At 33.7% G+C, this 22,171-nt stretch overlaps 4 protein-coding genes across 6 annotated transcripts; 2 read left to right on the forward strand and 2 right to left on the reverse strand.

Annotated features, from left to right (window-relative positions):
- Positions 1-750: 750 nt before the first annotated feature.
- On the forward strand, positions 751-3,575 carry LOC107823460 (zinc transporter 11). The gene is made up of 3 exons (XM_016650095.2): positions 751-1,346; positions 2,634-2,686; positions 2,845-3,575. The coding sequence occupies exons 1-3, from the start codon at positions 881-883 to the stop codon at positions 3,370-3,372; spliced, it is 1,047 nt and encodes a 348-aa protein (XP_016505581.1). The 5' UTR covers positions 751-880; the 3' UTR covers positions 3,373-3,575.
- Positions 3,576-4,492: 917 nt separating this feature from the next.
- Positions 4,493-9,582, forward strand: LOC107823461 (uncharacterized). Its single transcript, XM_016650096.2, has 6 exons — positions 4,493-5,575; positions 6,099-6,163; positions 6,236-6,358; positions 7,437-8,174; positions 8,341-8,557; positions 8,658-9,582. Exons 1-6 carry the CDS (start codon positions 5,281-5,283, stop codon positions 9,242-9,244), a joined length of 2,025 nt encoding a protein of 674 aa, XP_016505582.1. The 5' UTR covers positions 4,493-5,280; the 3' UTR covers positions 9,245-9,582.
- LOC107823462 (pectinesterase QRT1-like) lies at positions 6,861-12,445 on the reverse strand. 2 transcript variants are annotated; one of them, XR_012701375.1, is made up of 6 exons: positions 11,899-12,445; positions 10,916-11,111; positions 10,640-10,843; positions 10,322-10,557; positions 9,665-9,876; positions 6,861-7,310 (listed from the first exon to the last, which is right to left on the reverse strand). XR_012701375.1 is itself a non-coding variant. In XM_016650097.2 (5 exons), exons 1-5 carry the CDS (start codon positions 12,171-12,173, stop codon positions 9,729-9,731), a joined length of 1,059 nt encoding a protein of 352 aa, XP_016505583.1. In that variant the 5' UTR covers positions 12,174-12,445; the 3' UTR covers positions 9,586-9,728. The 2 variants fall into 2 exon arrangements, 1 of the variants encoding a protein (XP_016505583.1); XM_016650097.2 differs by lacking the exon at positions 6,861-7,310 and having other exon boundaries at positions 9,586-9,876.
- Positions 12,446-17,148: 4,703 nt separating this feature from the next.
- Positions 17,149-20,096, reverse strand: LOC107823457 (pectinesterase QRT1-like). 2 transcript variants are annotated; one of them, XM_075229113.1, is made up of 5 exons: positions 19,750-20,096; positions 18,517-18,712; positions 18,007-18,210; positions 17,648-17,895; positions 17,149-17,475 (listed from the first exon to the last, which is right to left on the reverse strand). In XM_075229113.1, exons 1-5 carry the CDS (start codon positions 20,034-20,036, stop codon positions 17,328-17,330), a joined length of 1,083 nt encoding a protein of 360 aa, XP_075085214.1. In that variant the 5' UTR covers positions 20,037-20,096; the 3' UTR covers positions 17,149-17,327. The 2 variants fall into 2 exon arrangements, with proteins under 2 accessions (XP_075085214.1, XP_016505579.1); XM_016650093.2 differs by lacking the exon at positions 18,007-18,210 and having other exon boundaries at positions 17,150-17,475; positions 19,750-20,091.
- Between the last annotated feature and the right edge of the window lie 2,075 nt (positions 20,097-22,171).

Genomic DNA, 22,171 nt, shown 5'->3' on the forward strand with positions numbered 1-22,171 from the left:
AATAACTCAATAATATTTTATCGGTTCGGACTATCGGTTATACACGATATATACGTGCCCTAATTCTACGAAATTGCAGCATGTGATTGGGTAAGGTGTGGAATATGAGAAAAATCAAAGTCTTGGTCGTCGCTGCAGTTGCCCGGCTCTAATGATGGTTAAGTCTTTGGCCTCATCTTAATTCTTATGAGGTTCACACTTGACGCAGCAGCAAGCTTTGCCTGGTTAGTACCAAACCTCACATGAATTTGTAAATTCCAATTTTGAAAAGGACAACTTTTTAACCTATTTTTTTTTCGTGACAGAAAACACGTCATTTTTCTTTCAAATATACTTTCCTTAATCATTCTTCAAAAGTTTGTATCCAAATGAGCTGTAAAAGTTAAAAATTAAGCTCCCGTTAGATTTTGGCAATTTTTTCTGAAAATATTGATTGTTCATAAAATATGATTAATTTTTGATAAATTATTTACAAAAGATAATTTTTTGATGAAATAACTTTAATTTTTTTTTTTAAATTTCTACCAAATTTATATTTAAACGCCAGCTAAATTACACGCATATGTGACGAGTCATTAAAAACGTCAACCAATAGTAATTATGGTAAGTTGTAGTTTCGGAAATGAGTAGTACCGTATATCTAGATTCACCAAAACGTCAACCAATCGAATTTATGGTAAGTAGTAGTACCGTACTTTCACATCAGATGTTCCATTTTTATCTCAAACTTACAAATTTCTCCATTGCAGTACGCTGATTTTCTCTCTCTCATGTCTTTATCTCTTTGTCGTGCAGTACTACACCAAATTTGGTAACTACTACAGTATATAAAAAACACACACATCTCCAATCTTCCCTCAATGATTTTCACTAAACTCCAATGGCACGTTATCAACCCTTTCTTTTCGTTACTCTCTTTCTTTTTCTCATCATCTCCGCCGCTGCCCACGGCGGAGCTCACGACGGAGATGCTGATGCAGATTCCGACTCATCTGCACCCTCCGATAAACCCCATCTGAGATCTCGACCGTTGGTTTTTGTAAAAATATGGTGTTTGATTATAGTGTTCGTAGGGACTTTTCTTGGAGGAATATCACCTTATTTTATGAAATGGAATGAAGGGTTTTTGGTTCTTGGAACACAATTTGCTGGTGGGGTGTTTTTAGGGACAGCACTTATGCATTTCTTGAGTGATTCAAATGAGACATTTGGAGATTTGACGAATAAAGAATACCCTTTTGCTTTTATGTTGGCATGTGCTGGTTATTTGCTTACTATGTTGGCTGATTGTGTTATCTGTTTTGTTTATGCCAAGCAGAATAACAGCAACGATGTTCAGCTCCAAGGTTCGTGCACCTTTTATTATTTTTAACTAACTTTTTACAGTGGTGTTTTAGCCCTTTTGATTCGACAAAATTTGACTATATACTTTTTGTGCAGCTTTTCTTATATCTAAATTTTAGTTTCGGAAAACAAGAGTTAGTTGATCTAATTTAGCTTCGACAATTGGTTAAATTAGCACTTAATAAGCAAAATTCGTCAAACAAACTGCGATGCTGAAAGTACTAGTGACATTTTAATTTTTTTCCCCAGAAGAAATGAGAAATTTAAAAAGCGAAAAAACAATAGTTATTCTCTTGTTTGACATAATTTGAAGCAAAGCTAGTTAATTGGAGCTTTGCTTAAAATCAAATACGTTTTGTTTCAAAAGTATCCTGCACCTAACTTTGAGGTTGAATATAGGAGTTTTGCTTGCTTCCAAGTTACTTATAATCTGGCGTAGCAGGAGAGCTTCATAGTTCATGATATGACGGCAAGACTTGTAGATTAATTGTTTTCATCGTTTCATCATTAGGGGCGACAAACGGGCGGGTTGGGTCGGATATGGGTATCGAAAATAGATAGTACAAAAACGGATAAATTACCCGACCGGACCCATATTTAATACGGATAAAAAATGGGTTAACCGGTGAATATATATGGCTTTTTGAATATCATCACTTTTGAGAGAATTTTTAGTTTCCTAATTTGAGGCTTTACAAATGTAAAAGTTAAACTCATTAGTTCTTATCCATATTTGACCCATTTTTAAAAAGTTTATTATCCAACTCATTTTTTAATGGATAATATTGGTGGATAATTATTTTCTTTTATCCATTTTGTCACCCCTAATCATCATGGTCAATTTCGCTTTGAACAGATTCGGGTTGTTTTTCAGAATAAAAATACTCCACGCCTGTTATAAGAATTAGAAGACTAATGCAGAGTCTTGACCCCTGTTTAGTTATAATTGCTGCATCCGAATTTCCTATTCTTAAGGTTTTTCAATAGGAATTCTTGAATGATAAATCATGGCTTAAGCCTCCGTTACCGCTTGTTACTAGAAAAGTAGGAATCTCACAAACCATTGTGCACATAATCCCTTTTGCAATAGGATTTAACTTTTATCATCTAGAAGTATATTCACACTTATTTTTCCATTTACAAATTTCACTTATTGAGTAGTTACATGTAATTTACCTTTTAAAAGATTTGATAGTGTAAAAAGCTTTTACACGGTTAGTATACATTAGTTAAACTCTATGCAATAAAGCAATCTCTGCTGATGCTTCAAATCCCATGTTTTGTTCCAGGTGATACTGAAAATGGAAAAGGCAATGGGATTGTCACACAAGGACAGTCACAGGTTAGAGAATTTATTTATTTATTTTCCTCTAATAGCCTTTTTGTGTGCTCATATTCCTTCTATTCTGCAAAGCTATTTGTAAAGTTCAGTACTTTGGACACTATTCTGTTCTTGTTAGAGTGGCTAAGTTAATATGTGTCAATTGCTATATATCATAGGTCTGTGATGGCAGAGAAGATTACTTTTCAAAAGCACCTCTTGCAACTGCATCTTCGCTTGGCGATAGCATCCTATTGATCGTGGCGCTGTGTTTCCATTCTGTCTTTGAGGGAATTGCCATTGGCGTCGCAGATTCAAAAGCCGATGCTTGGAGAGCTCTTTGGACTGTCTGTCTACACAAGATATTTGCTGCCATTGCAATGGGAATAGCTCTACTTAGGATGATCCCTAATCGTCCGCTGTTATCTTGTGCAGCATATGCTTTTGCCTTTGCCATCTCCAGTCCAATTGGTGTTGCCATTGGAATCATAATTGATGCCACAACTCAAGGGGTTGTTGCAGACTGGATCTTTGCAATATCAATGGGATTGGCTTGTGGGGTTTTTGTTTATGTATCCATTAATCATTTGCTTTCAAGGGGATACAAACCTCAGAAAATGGTCTTAGTTGACAAGCCTCATTTCAAGTTTTTGGCTGTCTTGTTAGGTGTTGGAGTGATTGCTGTGGTGATGATATGGGACACTTGATTTGTTTGGCAGCAGTAGCAGAATAGTTACCTCTTTATTTTGAAAATTTATCCCATTGTTGTTTCAAAAGGTAGGTAGGTGGTATACATGATATTGAGAGTGAAATGTACAGTACTAAAAGTTGTGATTTTTCTGGGTTCTGTCTTTATCCCCTGTTATTTAAATGGAATTGATTTCAAGAAACCAAATATATTTGTGGATTATTGCCAAGTTTCATACTGGGTAAATAATTTTGATTATCATAAAATTTTTCACTTTGGCCTATAAGATGAGTTCAAAATTTTGTAATGTTTTGACAAATAAACTTTTTATACTGTTAATTGGGTATAAATAGTAATGTGTGATGGTTTCGTTGGGTAAAAGTGGAGCATAAGAGTGGTATTTGGTGTAAGATAATATTAAGTAGCAAATATTAAAGATATAAATCTTTACATGTGTTGCCAATAACAAGTAACATGGAGTAGAAGAGGTAAATGTAAAGTGACTTGGCATCTATAAAAGAAAATTCAATTTGTTCCCGAATTGATATTTTTCACACTTTAGACAACATTTGCATGATTTCAAATAACGCCTTTTATAATGGATGAATTATCTACTTTACTCATGTATAAAAGTAAGTGACTAGCAGGAGTTTGGACAATATTTGATTAAATTGAGAATGAATACTTTGAAGTTATATTTGAACTTGATTTTCACTTTAAAAATTTGAATTGAAAGATTTGTCAATGAAAATTATTACTATTTCACTTCAAATACTCCTTAAACAAATTTTTTACTAGTATTTTCACCAACATTGCCTCAACACTCTTTAAATAGCTCTTAGTTCACTCGAAACACTTTTCAAATACTGGTTGGTCATATGTATTTGTGAACAGAAAAATTATTTATGGATAAAGGATCATTAGCAAATTCAGAAAAGAAAAAGAAAGCTATGTATAAAATTCCAACGGAGGCCCTCTTAACAGAAAGTCAAACTATGCTGGGCACAAGTGAACATATTGAATCCCCAAGGATCGAAGTATTAAAAGAAAATAAAGGAAAGGGTCGAAGTCACTCTAAAACCTATAATCAGAATCTGAAACTCCAAAAATGATCTTACGGCCCACGATCCAGTTACTTTGAACAAGACGGTAAACCAATTGCACAATAAAATCTCCCCCCAAGGGAAAAGATCATTAATGTGAAGGTTTTACTTTGTTTTCTCCCAGCTACCGGCCCTGCCTCTGCCCCTGCCTCCCTCTCCCATCAGCTGTATGCTATGTGAACTCCGCAACTCTCTCTTTTGCCATGTCTGCTATTTCCCAGGTACCAAAATCTTGTCTTTCTCACTCAATACATCTCTTCATTGGATATTCCTTGTACAGTCCCAAACTAAACCAGAATCTTTTCCTCTCTAACATTTGACCAGAATCACCTAGAGAACCTCCAAGGAATTTGGACCCAACTTTTTTTTCTAACTTTTCTCTCTTTTATTTCAAGAATTGATGCCTATTTCACTTGTTGGGTTGTTTTGTTCTTTCTTCAGCAAAACCCCCTTCAAGTCATATGGGGTTTTGTGACTCCAAACCCTTAAAGTTTTGATTTTTGTGTCTAATTCATCACAGATCTTTGTAGTGGGGTGTTGGTTCAGAGTTTTGTTACATACCCAGTTTTTATTTGAGTTCCCACAAGCTAATTTATGGTGGGGTTGAGGCATAGTAGTAGATTATCAAGATTGTGCCTTTTTCTGAACTGATCATCCTTTTGAGGTAGTAATTGAGGGGTTTTAAGGTTACTTTTTGACAATTTTGGGGGTTTAGTTTAGGCACGGAGCACAGTGCTTCAAGATTTTACGAATTAGGGTTTCTGTGAGCTTGTTATGGTGCTTTAGAGTTGCAAAGATCTGATTTTTTGGGTTGTATTCTAAAGATGGGTGACAATGATCACTGCTTTGTTGAATGGAAGGAGCAATTTGTTTCGAAAGAGAGGGGACACCGTGTGGTTCACTATTTCTTGAAGGATATTTCAGGGGAGTCCATTCTTGCTGTTGTGGGCACTGAAAGAAGTGTTAGGCACATGTTCTATGTCGTCTCTGATGAGTTCTTGAAAGCTTATGCTGGTGAGAATTCTGTCTGTGCTGGCTTCAGATGGAGGTCAAGGAGAGAAGTTGTTAATTGGCTCACCTCTATGCTATCAAAACAGCACTTACAAAGTGATTTTTTGAGTAAGTACTGTCAAATTCTATTTAGGTTAATGAAGGACATATACCAACTAGCTATGCATTATGTGGTGGATCTATCGTACAAGTTTGTCTAATTGATTTCTTACCATAAATAGTTTGCCTAAGAGGTAAGATCAATTTAGATTCAGGAAATTAGGATTGAGAAAATGTTTTCTTTAGCACAAGAAGAAGATGGGAAATATTTCATTGCTTCATTGGTTTTGACTTTTTCTACAACAATCTCATCACATAATTTCCAGAAAAATGTGACGAATGGAGTTCTTTGTGATATTTATTTTTATGCAGTAAAACATTCGGATATCTATGATTTTCTATAATGTTTTCCTTCTTTGCGATGTAGTCTGAATATTAATGGAGTATCCACTGCATATGCTTTTCATTTGATATTAATGACTTTTAAGTTACTGAATGTTTAAAGAAAAACACATTTGCATACAATGCTGTCCTGTGAATATGGATTGTAAAGGGAAAACAGAAGCTTAACATACGCTCCATGTAATGGCAGAATCACCAAAAGATGATCATATGTCTGCATTCAGTGTCCAACCAACAGATATGGCAAGCAACAAGGTGCACCTTTCTTGCAGCACTAACACGTCTTCTCGTTGCTGTTTGAGATTTCTGACTGATCTTTTATGACAGGGTTCTATAACAAGAAACTTGAGAGTACATTCTTCCGACATTGTTTGGTCAGGCGAACCATGGATATGCAGTAAACAGCTCAAACACTACCCAACATTTTGCCGGAATGGGATTACTATTGCAGTAAGTTTCCTGGACTGACAATAAGAGGAATCACTTTTAATGAGTTTTCCACTTGAAATGCTTCAGATGTTTCACCTGAAATTTCTTAGAAGCTGAGCGAACTTATTCAAGTGAAAGACTTGAAACGAATGATAAAATATAGTATTTCAAAGTATATATATGCTTTCCAAACAAAGTTAATTTTGTTGTTCATGGACCAAGTATAAGCTTGTTGAGAACATTGGCAGTTCCCAACTTGAAAGGGACAAAAACAAGCTTTAATGCTGTTATTCCAAAGAGGCAATAAAATTTATTTGTTCCCTCTAATTTTAATGCTGACAAATTGCGAACTCTGCGCAAAAGCATCGAAATGTATGGAGATGATGCAGGGCTAGCGCTTATACAAAGATTGTCATTTGGTCGAGACGGTCAAGCAATTTTGGTACTTTGACCACAACGGAAGGAAAAATTCGAGACGAGATACAATTTGACTTCCAAAATCATAACCAAAACTAGGGTAAGTTTGAAGAAAATAGCATACCTTATCTAGGAAATCAATCCTTTATTTATCTACAACTTGAGAATAAAAAAGAAATCCACACTTTACATGCTATACGCAAATGTTCCATAAAATTTCTCATAATTTAGAGATATTTTTATATTTTTATATTTTTGAGTTATTTTTAGCCGGATCCCTACACCCATATCCCCGAATCTTAGAATTTACATTTCCAAGGATCTGACCTCTAGATCCGCACCCGTGTCGGACACCCGCACCCGTGTCCGAGCAGTCCGAGCAACTTAGGTTCTGATACAAGTGGAAATATCAAATAGTAACTGATTTTGTGCTTCTACACTTCAAAATGTCCTCTTGACTGCCATAAGTCAAAGCTTTGCTTCGTCTGTTGTACCTTCCTATTCCTTCTCATGCATATCTGGTTTGAGCCTTGTACATAGATTGCAATCTAAGCTCCTGAAACAAGTAAAATATCAAATGAACCTTTTCAAGTGTATGCCATTTGGTAATGGTATGCCCTTTACCTTTGCATGCATATTTCTTAGTTTACAGCTGTTAGTCTGTTTCTTTTCCATGTTCCAGGTACACGCATTTGTCTTTGTCATGGCTGAAAAGGAAAATCACTACCTTGCATATCTTGAAGACATGTATGAGGACCGGAAGGGCCAGAAAAAAGTCAAAGTGAGATGGTTCCACTTTAATAGGGAAGTCAGAGGGGTTATCTCTTTAAGAAATCCTCACCCTAGAGAGGTTTTCATTACTCCTTATGCTCAGGTCATTAGTGCAGAGTGTGTAGATGGTCCGGCAATTGTCTTAACTCGGGAACATTATGAGAAGTGTGTAGCTGTTTTCCCCAATGACTTGCTAACAAGAGTACATTTCTGCTTCAGACAATTTAAGGGCAACAGAGTAAAACCTTTTGAATTAGGTAAAATGCGTGGCTACCTTGATCAATCAATTTTCTCATGTTTCAGTCCAGATTTCTTTGAAGACGAGGAGTTTAGTGCTAAGGATGATACGAAAATTGGAGCTAAAAGGCCAAGAAAGAAATATAAGGAGCATCAGATGACAGCATATGAAGAGTCCTACAAGAAGTTAAGGAATGGTTTCTTAAGTAGGAGATTTAACTCTAATAAGCATGTTGGAGGCGAGCTTTGGTATACTCCTAATTTTGTGGTTAATGAGAAGATTGAATGTCTGAGCCAAGATAGTGGAATCCGAGGGTGCTGGTTCAGATGCACAGTTTTGGAAGTATCTCGGAGACAGATGAAGATAAGGTATGATGATATTAAGGATGAAGATGGATGCGGAAACCTTGAGGTATGACCCGGCATCTTTTCACAGCACTTTCATTACATGTTAAAAACTTTAACTAGGAGTAAAAATATTAATTATATCATTCTTGACCAAGATGAAACTACACATTTTTTATTTTATTACATTTTAAGAAACCAACATCAATTTTACACTTCCATCGACTTGATAGGAATGGATCCCCACATTTAGACTAGCGAGGCCTGATAAACTTGGGATGAGAAACTCAAGCCGTCCAACAATCAGGCCTTTCCATTCTTGTGACCTGAGAGATGTTGCCTTTGACATGGGAGCACCTGTTGATGCTTGGTGGAGTGATGGTTGGTGGGAAGGAATAATTGTTGACACAGTCAAATCAGAAAATGAAACCTATCGAGTTTATGTTCCTGGTGAGTTTTGCTTTTTGTTTTTCAATATTGTTGCTAAAGCTGTTTCACTGTGGGTATAGACCTTTTTTATTGATCCAGCTTTTCTCCTCTTTGATATCAGGTGAGAGGATGTTTTTGAATATTGACAGAAAGAATCTAAGAATCTCAAGGGATTGGGTGGGAGATCAATGGGTAGATATTGAGACAAATAATGATATTCTTTCAATGGTCTCTTTCATCCAAGAAACCAAGGTTTCTGTATTATCAAGTATTACTTCGGAGTGCCAGCACGCTAGTCCCATGGATCATAAAGTTCATGCAACTAGTGTGGATGAAGAAGCCGTCCATGGTTTTGCAGAAGCAAGACCTATCGATGACCATTCAAAAGATTCGGTGTGTGTCAATGATGAGAAGCAAGGAGATGATATTGCAGAAAAGAGACTAACCGATAACGCCTCTAGAGATATGGACTTGATCAAGGATGAAAAACATTCAACTGAAAATAACGAAAAGGAGAATGATAGTAATAACAACAGCAGCAGCAGCAATGACAAGCATGACACAGACTGCCACCTTAGCGATGATAATGATTCTTACAACATGGACATTGACAATGAAATTAATGAGGACATCAACGGGGAAAAATCATCAGAACCTGAGATTGATGGAAGAAAATGTGAAACAGAAGTTATGAATATGGTGGCGTGAGGGGATTATCACCGAAACATATACCACTTTGTTTCAAGTGTACCTGGTGCTGTTTAATTGTACATAGAGATGGAGAGCGAATGAGATTTGCTTGTAGTGTTAGGATTGGGTGTCTTAGCTGTACAGGCGGTATGCTTATTTTTTTTCCCCGGTTAGAACCTGGAGATGCTCTAGTAATTAGAATCTCTCTAGTGACTAGGATCTTCAACTATCTCTGTAACATGGATCTTAGTACCACGATTAAGTCGAATTATTCTGCAAGTGTGTTGCACACTATGTAATAGTCTCTTGCTTATTAAGAACCTTGCATGTTAAAAATGCAATGTTTTAAGGTAAAAGCATTGTGACAATTTGTGTGGTCTTTTCAAAATTGAGGGTGATGGATTCTGATCTACACCTATAAAAGTGGGAGGTTCATACCATAAGCCAGTTTAGTTCTGTTTTACATTTGACATGACAGGAGAAAGAAAATTAGTTGTGAAATTCAGAGTCTGAGCCATTGCTGTCCACCAATGAACTTTACATCCAAAAAGGGCTCAGCTTCAGATTCATTGAGAGACTTGGACCATGGTACTCGACCTGCTCTATTGGCTCCATTTCCCCTGCACTGGTATTCTCCAAATACTGCATGCCTACAAACACAGAAAACAGAGAAGTTCAGGCCTGCTCTACTTTTCCTAACTGATTAAAAACTAGGGGATAGGTCGAAAAAGATGTATTTTCTGGTGTTTGGTTGCTAGAAATATTTTCTCAAGAAAACATTTTTCACCAAAAGGGGGAAAATGACTTTTTTCGAATTCTGAACGAAAGACATTTTTCTTCACAACAATCTCAACTTTTAATTTCAAATCACTGCTTTAATCAACACTTATTATTATGAATGTTCCAATAATAAAAGAATTCATATAACACTATCCGGCTAGCCAATATTATCTTCTAATGAATGCTTTTCTCGAAAAATGTTTTTCAAATATATTTTCAGAAAATAAGTTAATTTCCCGGATTTATTTTTTCAAAAAAGAAATGCACCCTTAGTGGATTAAGAATAACATAAGTTGCAGATTGAACTGTTCTTACTGGCGTCTAGAAGGTAAGTTCCAGTCAGTCCAACCTTTGGGATCTATAATACCATCAATATCACATTTGGAGTATATAACCCTTGAATACTCTCCCCAAGCCCTGCCCAAAAACACTCTGCCACTTCCACTTATTTTGCAGTTGACAAAAGAGAAACCACTATCTTGATATACTGAGTTTCTGTGCTGAGCTGCTATTGCTCCATATCCCTTGGCTACTGAATGAAGTGTACAATTCTGTTGTAAAAAGAAAAAAGAAGTCAGTTCTGAAGAAAGAAAGTACACTAGTAAGTTAGAACATTAGAGATTAATACTACACCTTATAAAGTGATCTGGCGTTACCACAAATGAAATCAACAGATCCTTGAATATAACACTGGTAAAAATAATGAGATCCAGCATCATCTAAAAGTGTGTCCTGTGATCCCAATATCCTTACTCTATACAACACTGCTCTATCGCCCGTTAATCTCAACGCTACTGCCTGCATTCCAACACCTTCTGGCTCTGGAACAATGGTGTTCTGAAATCGTATACCGTGTCAAGTCAAACATTGTCATTTCATTCTCTGGTCAATTGTATAAGTAGCTAGTACCTCGATGGTGATACCCGTGGCGCAGAAGTAATCTGACTCGACTGTAACAGTTGCAGTTCGAGAAGTGCCTAACTTAGACCCAAATTGGTCCGTGTCAGAGGCTTTTTCATGCCCAGTAATAATGGTTCTGGCCGTTTGGTTTTGATCACCAACTAATGAAATGAATGGCTTCGACGCTGGTATATGCACCTTTTCTCTGCATGTCACAATATTAATTAGACAGCTAACGTTAACTAGACATCACAAGCTTGGTAAAGTGGTGTCAACTTATAATTGCAACTCAAGTTTATCTGGGGTTGTAGAGGTTCTAAAATTGTACTTCTTGTCTAAAATGATGTTTATTTTCTAATAGTTCAGTTAATGTTATTATGTTTCAATATATTACGAAATGGTACGTCTCCGCCATTCACACGTAAAATAAAATTTCAACAGAATGGATACTACCACCATTGCGTTATGGGCTGACAGAAATATAAAGTACTAGCATGTTCTTGAAAATTAAATACGGTTGTTTGTTCTTTTTTTGGGGTTTTGTGAAGTGGGTTGGTGGGGTAACCCAGTACCATTTTGTTAACTGTCAACCTTCTCTACTACCCACGTCCTCAAGCTTAATTTGGCTTCAAACCAGCCAAAATAATACTGCAAAAACTGCATATAGGAATCAATACTAACGCTTTCAAGATTTGTAAAGACAACAAAATTAAGGGTAATATTAACATCCTAGCAAAAGCTCAAAGGAATTGATCACAAGGAAAAGTAGCAAATTTGAAGTGAGCCTGGGACAACATAAAGTTGTCTCCACGTGATCGACCTATAGGTTACGAGTTTGAGCCGTGTAATTAGCCACTAATCTTTGCGTCAGGGTAAACTGCCTACATTACACCCCGTTGGAGTGTAGCCCTTCCCCGAACCTTGCATGAATAGAAGATTGCTTTGTGCTTAAAAGTTGCAAATATGATAAAGTACATCGGAAAAATAACTACCTGTAAGTTCCGGGATGAATGTAAATTATAACTCTTCGAGAATTATGAAAAGGCACCTTGTCAACTGCACCTTGTACAGTAATTGAGTCTCCTTCACCTTTCTGATCAACCACTATCACTCTTTGAGAAGTGCATGCTCGTTCATCCTTCAAACTCAAAGAACTAAAATCCACCTTCATATCATCCCACGTAATGTAAGAATATTGAGCCAGACTTATATCAGCACAAATCAAGAAGAAAATTGCAACCCAAATGCTAAAATCACTTAAATTCATCACGAAAGCCAGAAATTGTTCGTAAGAAAAAGAAATGAAGATGGTAAACAAGAGGTGTGGGCAGACAAGGAAGAAGTGAAGGCAATAAATATAAGAGCGTGGTTGGTTTTATAGTACTGCAACGTAACTTTTTATAGTACAAATTCTTCTAAGAATGCATGTTATAATATGCATGTTACATAAAGTCCAAGAACCATAATAATATTAGAATTAGAAGTTAAGAAAGTTATAAGGAAAGGTGATTAAGTAAGAGTAGTGAGATGTAAAGAGTGATGGGGTAGTTTTTGTTAAGGAGTAGTTATGAAATTCCAAGATTCACCAAGAGGTGTGTTTTGCAGAGTGCATATATATATATAACCGTTATGCTTCTAAAGCTAAAAGCACCTTCTCTTTATATTGTTTTTTAATTCCCAGTGGTTTAACTATACCTGGAAATAAAGAGAGTCTGTAGTGTTACAGATGATTAGGCCGTGATTTTAGAATCACATGTTCTGTTCATAACCGGCGCCTCTTTTCATTTTCTTTGTTCCGAAACTAAAATCTTTTTCGGAAAATTATGTCTATTCACATTCCGTTTCCATATTAATTAGGAGTGTAACTTTCATATACAGGTAACCATCATCTATGATAACCTAAAAAATAAGGCAAGTACAACATATTAAAATATATTGATAATTTATAAATAACTTTACACCATATATAATTAATTAAGGAAAAATGTATAAATTCTCTTACATTGGCCGTGCATATAAGTTAAATCAATCAATTAAGGAAAAAACTAACTTTGGTGGATACTACAGTGCATCTTAATTATATACAGTGACACTGTTAAAATTTTTTACAACAATGATTGTTACTTATCATTTAATTCGAATTAGCAATCAATTATATATATATATAAAACATAGAAGGTGTAGACGTCAATCTTCAACCTTTTTTGAAGTACTAACATTTTAGGACGGCACACAAGGGAAGACAATTTGTCCTTGTATTTGTCTGGATTGTTCATAACTTCGCCAGAGCTCGCTCGTTCAGATAATCGGGGATAGAGGAGAAGGGTCGATACATTGACAGTTAGCATAAAACTAATCAATTCATGACGATACTGATTAATGAGAATTCATATAGCTGACCAATCTATTTGAAATAAAGGCGTAGTTATTATATTTGTCTCGAGCGTTCGTATAATTATACAGAAAATTTGGTTTTATTCAAGGTTTATCCCCAACCTAACGCTTTTTCCCCTAAGATCATACCCGTGGCTAGCCAACTGATAGCTCCTCTGCTTCAATTAATGGTACCCTGGAACTATTTATCAGAAAGATTTTTAGATGAGATGATGGTGTTAGGATTTGGTGTCTTAGCAGTTAGGTGAACAACTCTAGTGCTCAGTTCTTTGCTTTTGAGAGGGACTGATGAGAAGCTCATGCAACTTGTACGTTCTTATAAAATGGATATTTCTATAACGGTACAATGAATTATTTATTTTAGCTAAGTTTTCTTTTATTATTATTATTATTATTATTATTATTTTTTCTTTATTTTGCAGTAAAAGAAATGCGACCTTAATTATACATGACTGTATACTTATTATACCTATATTACACATCTTAGTTTAAAAGGTTCGATGTACGGTGATTTAGGTGCCATAAGATTGATTTTCATCTTCTCCATGGACCTTTTAATTGGGTGAATAACACAATTATCCAAAAAAATAAAACTATTTACCTTTACCTATCCATTTATTTTTCTATCCATCAATCTAGTTATATTTCCTACCCATAGTAGTTTTTGTGGGGAATTTTCTCTTTTTTCTCCAATTTTTTTTTTATTTCTATGCTTCTTTTCTTTTATCCTTTTTTTCTTTCATTTCTCCTTTTCTTTTTTCTCGTTTTCTTCTTATTTTTTTCTTTTCTCTTTTATTCATTTATTTTTTTTCAAATCGTATTATTGTTATTTCTACCATAACTTATTTCACACTCAAATTTAACTCATTTATTTATTTTTTCTTTTTTTTATTTTCTTTATTTCATAATCAGATTCTAATAATCAACACGTGATTTTCATGCAAATCTTGATCCCATTCCCTATAAATATCAGTACACACTCTACTATTAGCAGTAACACAATCAGTTATGGAGCAAGAAAACATAATCTACGGCCACCAAATCTCCATATATACTAGTTAGAATAGAAATGATAATAAAATATTGGAAAATGCAATAAAAGTATAAGTAGCAAAAAAGACTTCTAGTACCATATGATACCAATATGGTATACATATATACCAACAGAGTATATGCTCTAGAATATTGCTATAACTATCTGCGACTATACTATTGTACCAAAACATTAAAGGATGCAATAAAAGTATGAGAAAATTACATGCTCTCATTGCAAGCTAAATATTCGCAAAGCAACTTGCTCATTCCGTATACTAATAAGGTATATAGCTGTATGAGGTCGTTCCAATAATTGTCTATAACTATAAAAACTATTACATAATACACATAATCTATATCCATCGGCACAAAAAAATTCCAGCACTACAAATCATGTTCATATAAATAATTCCAGAATAGAATTAACTTAAAAATGCAGCTAAAACAACAAAAAAATGTTCAAACTACCATATGATACCAATATGGCATATAACTATACCAACATGGTATACATTTTTACTGATTAATTTCCGGCAACTATATGACTATACTACTATTACATAACACACATGCATAAAGAGAAAAATAAAAAAAATAGTGTACCACATATTAATATAATAAAGTATTTCAAGATATTGTACTATATTACTATTATTAAAAGAAAATCAAATAGTGTACCAATTAAATGCAGCTAATACAACCAAAAAAGGATTCAACTAACATATGATACCAATATAGTATTTAGCTATACTAATAGGGTATATAGTTGTACGAGGTCATTCCAACAACTGTATATAACTATAAAAACTATTACATAATACACAAAATCTATGTCCATAGGTACAAAAAAATCCAACACAGCAAAATATGATCATATAAATCATTTCAGAATAGAATTCACTTAAAAATGTAACTAAAATAACCAAAAAATATTCCAACTACCATATGATACCAATACGACATATAATTATACCAATAAGGAATACAATTCTACTAATTAATTTCAGTCAACTATATATGACTATACTACTATTACATAATACACATCCATAAAGAGAAAAATCAAAAAATAGCATACTTTAGTATAATGATATATTTCAAGATATTGTATATAATTCTATTATATAAAACAAATGCATAAAGAAAAAATCAAAATAATTACATAATACATATGAATAAAGGAAAATTTAAAAAATTCAAGATATTGTACTATTCTACTATTAATAAAGAAAAATCAAACAGTGTACCGATTAAATATAGCTAATACAACCAAAAAATGTTCCAACTAACATATGATACCAGTATAGTATATAGATATACCAACATGGTATACAGTTGTATGCAAAGAGTTTATTTTTTTTTTTAAATTCAATTATTAAAATAAAATAATATCAGTTGTCACATAATCTAATTAACTCAATTTTGTGCGTCATCGATTATACTAAAATTTAGATATGTTATAATAATATACTATATACCATTTTGAAATGGAGAATAAATTAATAAAAAATATTCAATGGACACATAGATCCTATTATGAAACGAGAAAGATAGAAGAAAAAACGTTTTATTTATATTTGAGAAGACAATAAAAGAGAAAATAGGTTGGAGCAATTAATGGGGTTTCACGTGATCCGGGATTAGAAAGGAAAGGATTTTAAAAATAGGTAGTTGGGTAAATACTTTAGATTGCATAGGTACACATTGTAAGACAAATTAGAATGAGCAGTAACGGGTAATTAAAATTGCCTTGAATAGGCATTTAGAGTAGATTTTTCCTTTTAATTTGTGGTAATTACATGACTATAAACCTTGTTGCGGTCACTTGAGATTGCAACGTCTAGCTTAAAGTGAATGATATTTTACGCAAGGGTTTAACATAAACTATACACTAATAGCATGAAAAATTGTACACTAACAGATTACTTAAAGGTAACTAAAGGTTTTGTCACCTGAAAAATAAGGCAGGTCACCGAAATTCTTTTATATTGCCCGTGTATACAAGTTAATTAAATTCTTTTGCATAAACGCAGCACACAATGTTCTAGTTAACAGACACTTAATCATGAGTAAAACTTCACTCTTTTCACTACTGTGCGTGCATATAAGTTAATCATTCGTATAAATGTAGCACACGTTCTCGTTAATAGACATTTAGGACCCATTTGGCCATAAATTTTGCCAAAATAAACTTGGGTTTTATTTGGCAAACACATGTTTGACCATAGATTTTGCCAACATTTTGGCCAAATCCCAAATCCCAAAATCATCTCAATAGCTGGTTTTGGGCCAAAATATCACTATTACTCCTTTCGTTTTAATTTATGTGAACTCATTTGACTGGGCATGGAATTTAAGAAAAAGAGAAGACTTTTGAACTTGTGGCGTAAAATGAGGCACATATATTTTGTATGGCCATAAATCATTGCATAAAGGTAAATTGTTTCCAAATAGGAAAAATGGTCATTCTTTTTGGCACGGACTAAAAAGGAAATAAATTCACATAAATTGAAACAGAGAGAGTATATTTTTTAAAAATTGCCCAAACTTTTATATTTTATAAAAGAGCCCACCATTTATTATATTGTAACGATGTTGCTTCGTCTTCTCGGTTATCTGATAGTGTATCATGTAGTTCATTAGAAAAATGATAATTCTGTATCAAATTTATTTATGTTCAGGACTATGGTTTGCGATAATATAATGAATGTTATTGATAATGGTACTGTTGGGTATTTGCGATAGTTTTTAGAACTTGTGGGTATAAGTCATATTTCATATTTTTCCAAACCAAACTTCACCAAAAACAGATGTCCAAACACATTTTCATCTTCAAACCAAATTTTATCAAAATCAGATTTTTCAGAATAAATTTAGGAATCTACGGCCAAACGCTAGCTTAAACTTGTAAAACCTCACTTTTGAAAAGATCAGTGGCTATGTCACAAAATTTTTGTTCAAAATTGTTGCACTTGTCAAAGTCATTACGAAACTAGAGTCTGAGCCATTGCTCTCCGCCAATGAATTTTGTATTGAGGAAGGGCTGAGCTTGGGTTTTATTTAAAGATTTAGACCATTCCACTCGACCTTTTCTATTGGCTCCTCTGCCCTTGCACTTGTACTCTCCAAACACTGCATGCCTACAAACCACAAAATAAGACTCAGATTTGATTTAAGTTTTCTTTTACAGGAACAATCTAAATTAAAAAGGGTTCAAATATCCGTAGGCGGTAGTTATCTTTTAGATGACTTTACAATATAAATCTTTTTTACACCGGAAGTTAAACTCAATTAGAAGTTGAATTATCTTACTTGTGTCTAGATAATTGGTTCCAATCAAACCATCCCTCTGGAGTTATAAGAGCATCAAAATAGCAATTTGAGTATATAATCCGTGAATATTCTCCCCAAGCTCTGCCTAAAAGGATACTGCCACTTCCACTTATTTTACAGTCAACAAATGAGAATCCACTATCTTCATCAGCTGAGTTTCTTTGGTGTGCTGCAATTGCTCCTGATATTCCTATGTTGTCTTCGGCTACAGAATAAAGATCACAACCCTGTTACAAGAAATAACAAAAGTCAGCAATCAAATCTTAAAAAAAGTTAAACGAGTGAGGTTTGCTCTGGTGATAGAAAATTTCCATCATCAAGAATTTCAAATCATGAACCTGATATAGTGATCTAGCATTGCCACAAATGAAATCAACAGATCCTTGAATGTAACATTTGTAAAAATAGTGCGAACCAGACTCATCTAAAAGTGTGTCCTGTGATCCCAATATCCTAACTTTGTACAACATTGCTCTCTCTCCTGCTAATCTTAATGCCACTGCTTGCATGTCATTGTATTGAGGCAACGCAACCACAGTGTTCTGAAAAACAAAACCCGCGACTGTCCTAATCAGAGGCAAAACTAAAGCGTATTCCGTAGGTTCAACCCAACACACTGCTTTCTGCTCAAACCATAATAAATTATTGATTGACCAAACCATAATAAATTATTATGCCTAGTTTAGTATATTTTTCTTTTATACTTTAATTTATCGTCCAACAAGCTTTGCATTGTTAGCTTCTGCATGCATCATATTATTTCGATCCCAACAGTTTTGAACCCGGTGACTCTAAATCTTGAACACCAAGAGTCTTTTTAAATATGTTGATTGATTAATTAGTAGTACCTCAATGGTGATACCAGTTGCAGAAAAGTAATCTGATTCTACAGCGACTGTGGCTGTATTGTAAGTGCCCAACACATTCCCATATTTGTCCTTGTCTGAGGCCTTGCTATTCCCAGTAATAATGATTTTTCTAGCTTGGTTCTCATCACCAATGAATGAGATAAATGGCTTTGAAGCTGGAATAAACACCTTTTCTCTGCATATATCAAAATATTCACTAAACTAGACAGCTAAATCTCACATAGTGGGACCAAGATATTGCACTGAAAGAATGAAAGTAGGATTCTAAGTATGAACTCACCCGTATATCACGGGCTGAGAAAAAAATCAACATGGAAAGAAAAGGCATACGAAAATTGTACTGTTGATTTTTCTAACTATAATATATTGTAACTTATAAGAACTGTTTGACTTTAATATGAACTTTTGAGTCCTATAACTATCACATCTTAGCTTTTAGGGTCCGAAAAATCCTTTTCACTAACTTCTCAGACAACTAATGCTAACAATAGTGAAGAAAATAACAAATACTCCGTTCAATTTATGTTAACCCATTTGACTGGGCACGGAGTTTAAGAAAAGAGAGAAGATTTTTGAACTTGTGGTGTAAAATGAGACAGATATATTTTGTGTGGCTATAAATCATTGTATAAAGGTAAATTGTTTCCAAATAGGGAAAGTGATCATTCTTTTTGGCACGGACTAAAAAGGAAATAGGTTCACATAATTTGAAACGGAGGGAGTACAATATTTTGGTATGGGAACATACTTGTATAAACAATTTATTAAAATCTAATGAAAATATCATAAGGTGAAAAAATTTGTTGCTAACTATTAAATGAAATTGCTATCTAAATCTTACTTTTTTCAATTACAGAAGCTGTTAGCGATAGCGATTATAGGAAATGAATATATATCCCACAAACATCGCAGTTGAGTTACATATTTATTGCTTATTTGCATAATTTAGGAGTATGTTGTTAAGCATGTGCATAACTTTATTTTTTCTACATATGATGAAGAAAGGAAGATTTGAAATAAGAATCACAACAATGGAATAGAATGTGAGAAAATGAGATACCACTAATTAAATTATTTAATAAATTTTAAAGTAGACTATTTATTTCCCATAACATGTTAAATTACAATGGCGGTCCAAATATTTTTTTAAATAAATAATATTAATGTATATTAAGTTAAATTTTTATTAGTAAAGTAGTACGTAGGAAATACCTGTACGTTCCGGGACGAATGAAAATTTTAACCCTTTGAGAATTATGGATAGGGACTATGTCAACTGCACCTTGAACTGTAACAGAGTCTCCATTACCATTTTGATCAACTACGATCACTCCCTGAGACTTGCGCGATCTTTCATTTGTCAAATCTAATGAACTAGAATCCACTTTAATATCATCCCACGTAATATAACGTTGAGTACTAGCCAAAATTACTCTTCTATCTGCCAAAAACAGCAAGAAAATCAAACTCCAAATGTTGATTACGTTTCTAAAGTTCATGCTGAAATTAAGCCAGGATTTGTATTGTTCGTGGGTATTATGAAAAATATGAAAAACAGAAGACGACGTAAAGAGGCGTGGGCAGGTAAGGAAAAGGTGATTGTAATAAATACCAAGAGCGTGGTATGTTTTTTGTTTTTATAGTGTTACAGTTTATTGAGAGTGAAAGTAGTAATTTGCATGTTCATGGAGTGACTGAAGCTTGATTTAATTAAGTGCAGGGATTTTTTATTAAACTTGTAGAGAAAGAAGAGAAAATGAGAGATGTGAAGAATTTTACTGGTAGAAGAAGAACGCGATGAAATTAAGTAAAAGGAGGACACTTAAAGTGTTAATTAGTAAAAGGGAAGGGCAATTAAATAAGACTGATGGAGTTTTTATTTTGTTAATACACTGTGTTTCCATCTTAATTAAGCAAAATAAAAATAAAAATAACGAATTAACCTCTTGCAGAAATAAGGCATTATTACAAACTCACTAGTAACTAGTTCTCACAGACTCAAACTCATTCAAGCATTAGATTCCTACTACTCCGAATTTATAGTAACAAGGACACTTCCCTTTTGTAACCGATAATGTATTGCCAAATATTACCGAACTGCAGCTATAAATCCCCAATAAATTAACGATTGATGAATGTACTCAAACTTTGTGGAGGAAATTTCAAAATATTTAACCAATTAAATAACAGAAATTATGATCAGACTGCCATGCAATATAAAACAAATTTAATATAACATTCACTATACGTATTTTTAGTGTTAAAATAATACTAACATTTAACAGCTTAACCAAAAAAATAATTTTCATTTCATTGTATCCTGCATTAAAACTTTACAAAACTGTTACAGTATTACATTGGAAAGAATTAAGGTAGTCTTTGACAGAGTTTTGAGAAGTCTTAGAATTTATAATGTTTTTGGTGGAATGTCTAACGACAAAGACCAGAAAAATGGCACAAACAACTTTGTGTAACCTTTAGAAGACTTTTTCAAAAGGACAAGGTACATTTTTTCCTTCTTAAAGACGACACTAAAAAGACTTTTACAAAACATTTAGCAAAATATTGTCTATAATCATAGAGATATATAGGAGTACTTCTGGAACAAGAAATACGTGCGACCTACTTTTTAGGATAAAATCTTAGTTTGTGTTCTTTAGTGGTTAGAAACCTACTTGAGAACTCCAAATATTAACCTACACTTTGTCTGGTTTAGCTACTTTCAAATGTATACGAATTTTTTACAATATTAATGTATATAAGTTAAATCAAGAGAGAATTGTGCGACATAACAAATATATATACTATATTTATCATTCATAGTTATACTTTCAAAAAATTATTTGATTTTTTAAGCAAATCCATGAAATAAGAGACCAATTGTTTTGAAATGAAACAAGAGAGCAATAAGCTTTAAAGCGCTCGCTTAGTAAGCAGATGTCTGGTGTTCGATTTTCAATGAGAGCATTTTATTTTTTTTATTTCGCGTTAGTTGTATCCCTTGTACGAATGAATATAGTTGATATGAATACAGTCGATACAGGTTGTATCATTTGTATACATCCTTGTATTTTGCGTTGGTTATATCTGTTGCGCAAACCAATATAGTTGATACAAGTTGTATTCGTTGCATGAACGAATATAATTACGCCAACCAATACAATTGATAGAGGTTGTATTCGTTACACGAATGAATACAGTTAACACAGACTGTATTTGTCGTGCATCTGAATACAAGCGATACAAGCTGGTAACAATTGAACAGTAGCTACGAATAGTAATTAAGTAAATTATAATTACATATGATAATTGTTTACCCTTAAAAACGGATAACAATTGAATTTATACGCGATTTTAAGGATATGTGGCTTAGATTAAACAAATAAAAGACGTAATAAATAGCCAAACTAATGATAAGAGTGATTCTGAGCTCGGTTAATATCTTAACGAGGAACCTGCCTTCGGTTCCAAACTTACACTTATGAAGAACTTATGAATAAAAATAAGAACTTTGAATAACTTTTAGAAACAGAGAGAATAGAAGTAAATTACCTTGATATGCATGTTACAATGTATCTAATGAATAATAAACTTCCCCTTTATATAGTAGGAGAGTTTTACCCTAGGTACAATT

This window comes from Nicotiana tabacum, chromosome 2, assembly GCF_000715075.1.
Source record: "Nicotiana tabacum cultivar K326 chromosome 2, ASM71507v2, whole genome shotgun sequence".
Taxonomy (NCBI): domain Eukaryota; kingdom Viridiplantae; phylum Streptophyta; class Magnoliopsida; order Solanales; family Solanaceae; genus Nicotiana; species Nicotiana tabacum.

Bases quoted from the DNA above. Each gene is read 5' to 3' on its own strand.
- LOC107823461 (XM_016650096.2), top strand. From the start codon at position 5,281: ATGGGTGACAATGATCACTGCTTTGTTGAATGGAAGGAGCAATTTGTT. The intron at 6,164-6,235 runs GTGCACCTTTCT...CTTTTATGACAG, and splicing joins CAGATATGGCAAGCAACAAG to GGTTCTATAACAAGAAACTT. The intron at 8,175-8,340 runs GTATGACCCGGC...TCGACTTGATAG, and splicing joins ATGGATGCGGAAACCTTGAG to GAATGGATCCCCACATTTAG.
- LOC107823457 (XM_075229113.1), bottom strand. From the start codon at position 20,036: ATGAACTTTAGAAACGTAATCAACATTTGGAGTTTGATTTTCTTGCTG. The intron at 18,713-19,749 runs GTATTTCCTACG...TGATATATGCAG, and splicing joins ATTCGTCCCGGAACGTACAG to AGAAAAGGTGTTTATTCCAG. The intron at 17,896-18,006 runs GTTCATGATTTG...TTCTTGTAACAG, and splicing joins ATGCTAGATCACTATATCAG to GGTTGTGATCTTTATTCTGT.
- LOC107823460 (XM_016650095.2), top strand. From the start codon at position 881: ATGGCACGTTATCAACCCTTTCTTTTCGTTACTCTCTTTCTTTTTCTC. The intron at 1,347-2,633 runs GTTCGTGCACCT...GTTTTGTTCCAG, and splicing joins CAACGATGTTCAGCTCCAAG to GTGATACTGAAAATGGAAAA. The intron at 2,687-2,844 runs GTTAGAGAATTT...TATATATCATAG, and splicing joins TCACACAAGGACAGTCACAG to GTCTGTGATGGCAGAGAAGA.
- LOC107823462 (XM_016650097.2), bottom strand. From the start codon at position 12,173: ATGAATTTAAGTGATTTTAGCATTTGGGTTGCAATTTTCTTCTTGATT. The intron at 11,112-11,898 runs GTAGTTATTTTT...TGTGACATGCAG, and splicing joins ATTCATCCCGGAACTTACAG to AGAAAAGGTGCATATACCAG. The intron at 9,877-10,321 runs GTAAGAACAGTT...CTGTGTTTGTAG, and splicing joins AACTTACCTTCTAGACGCCA to GCATGCAGTATTTGGAGAAT.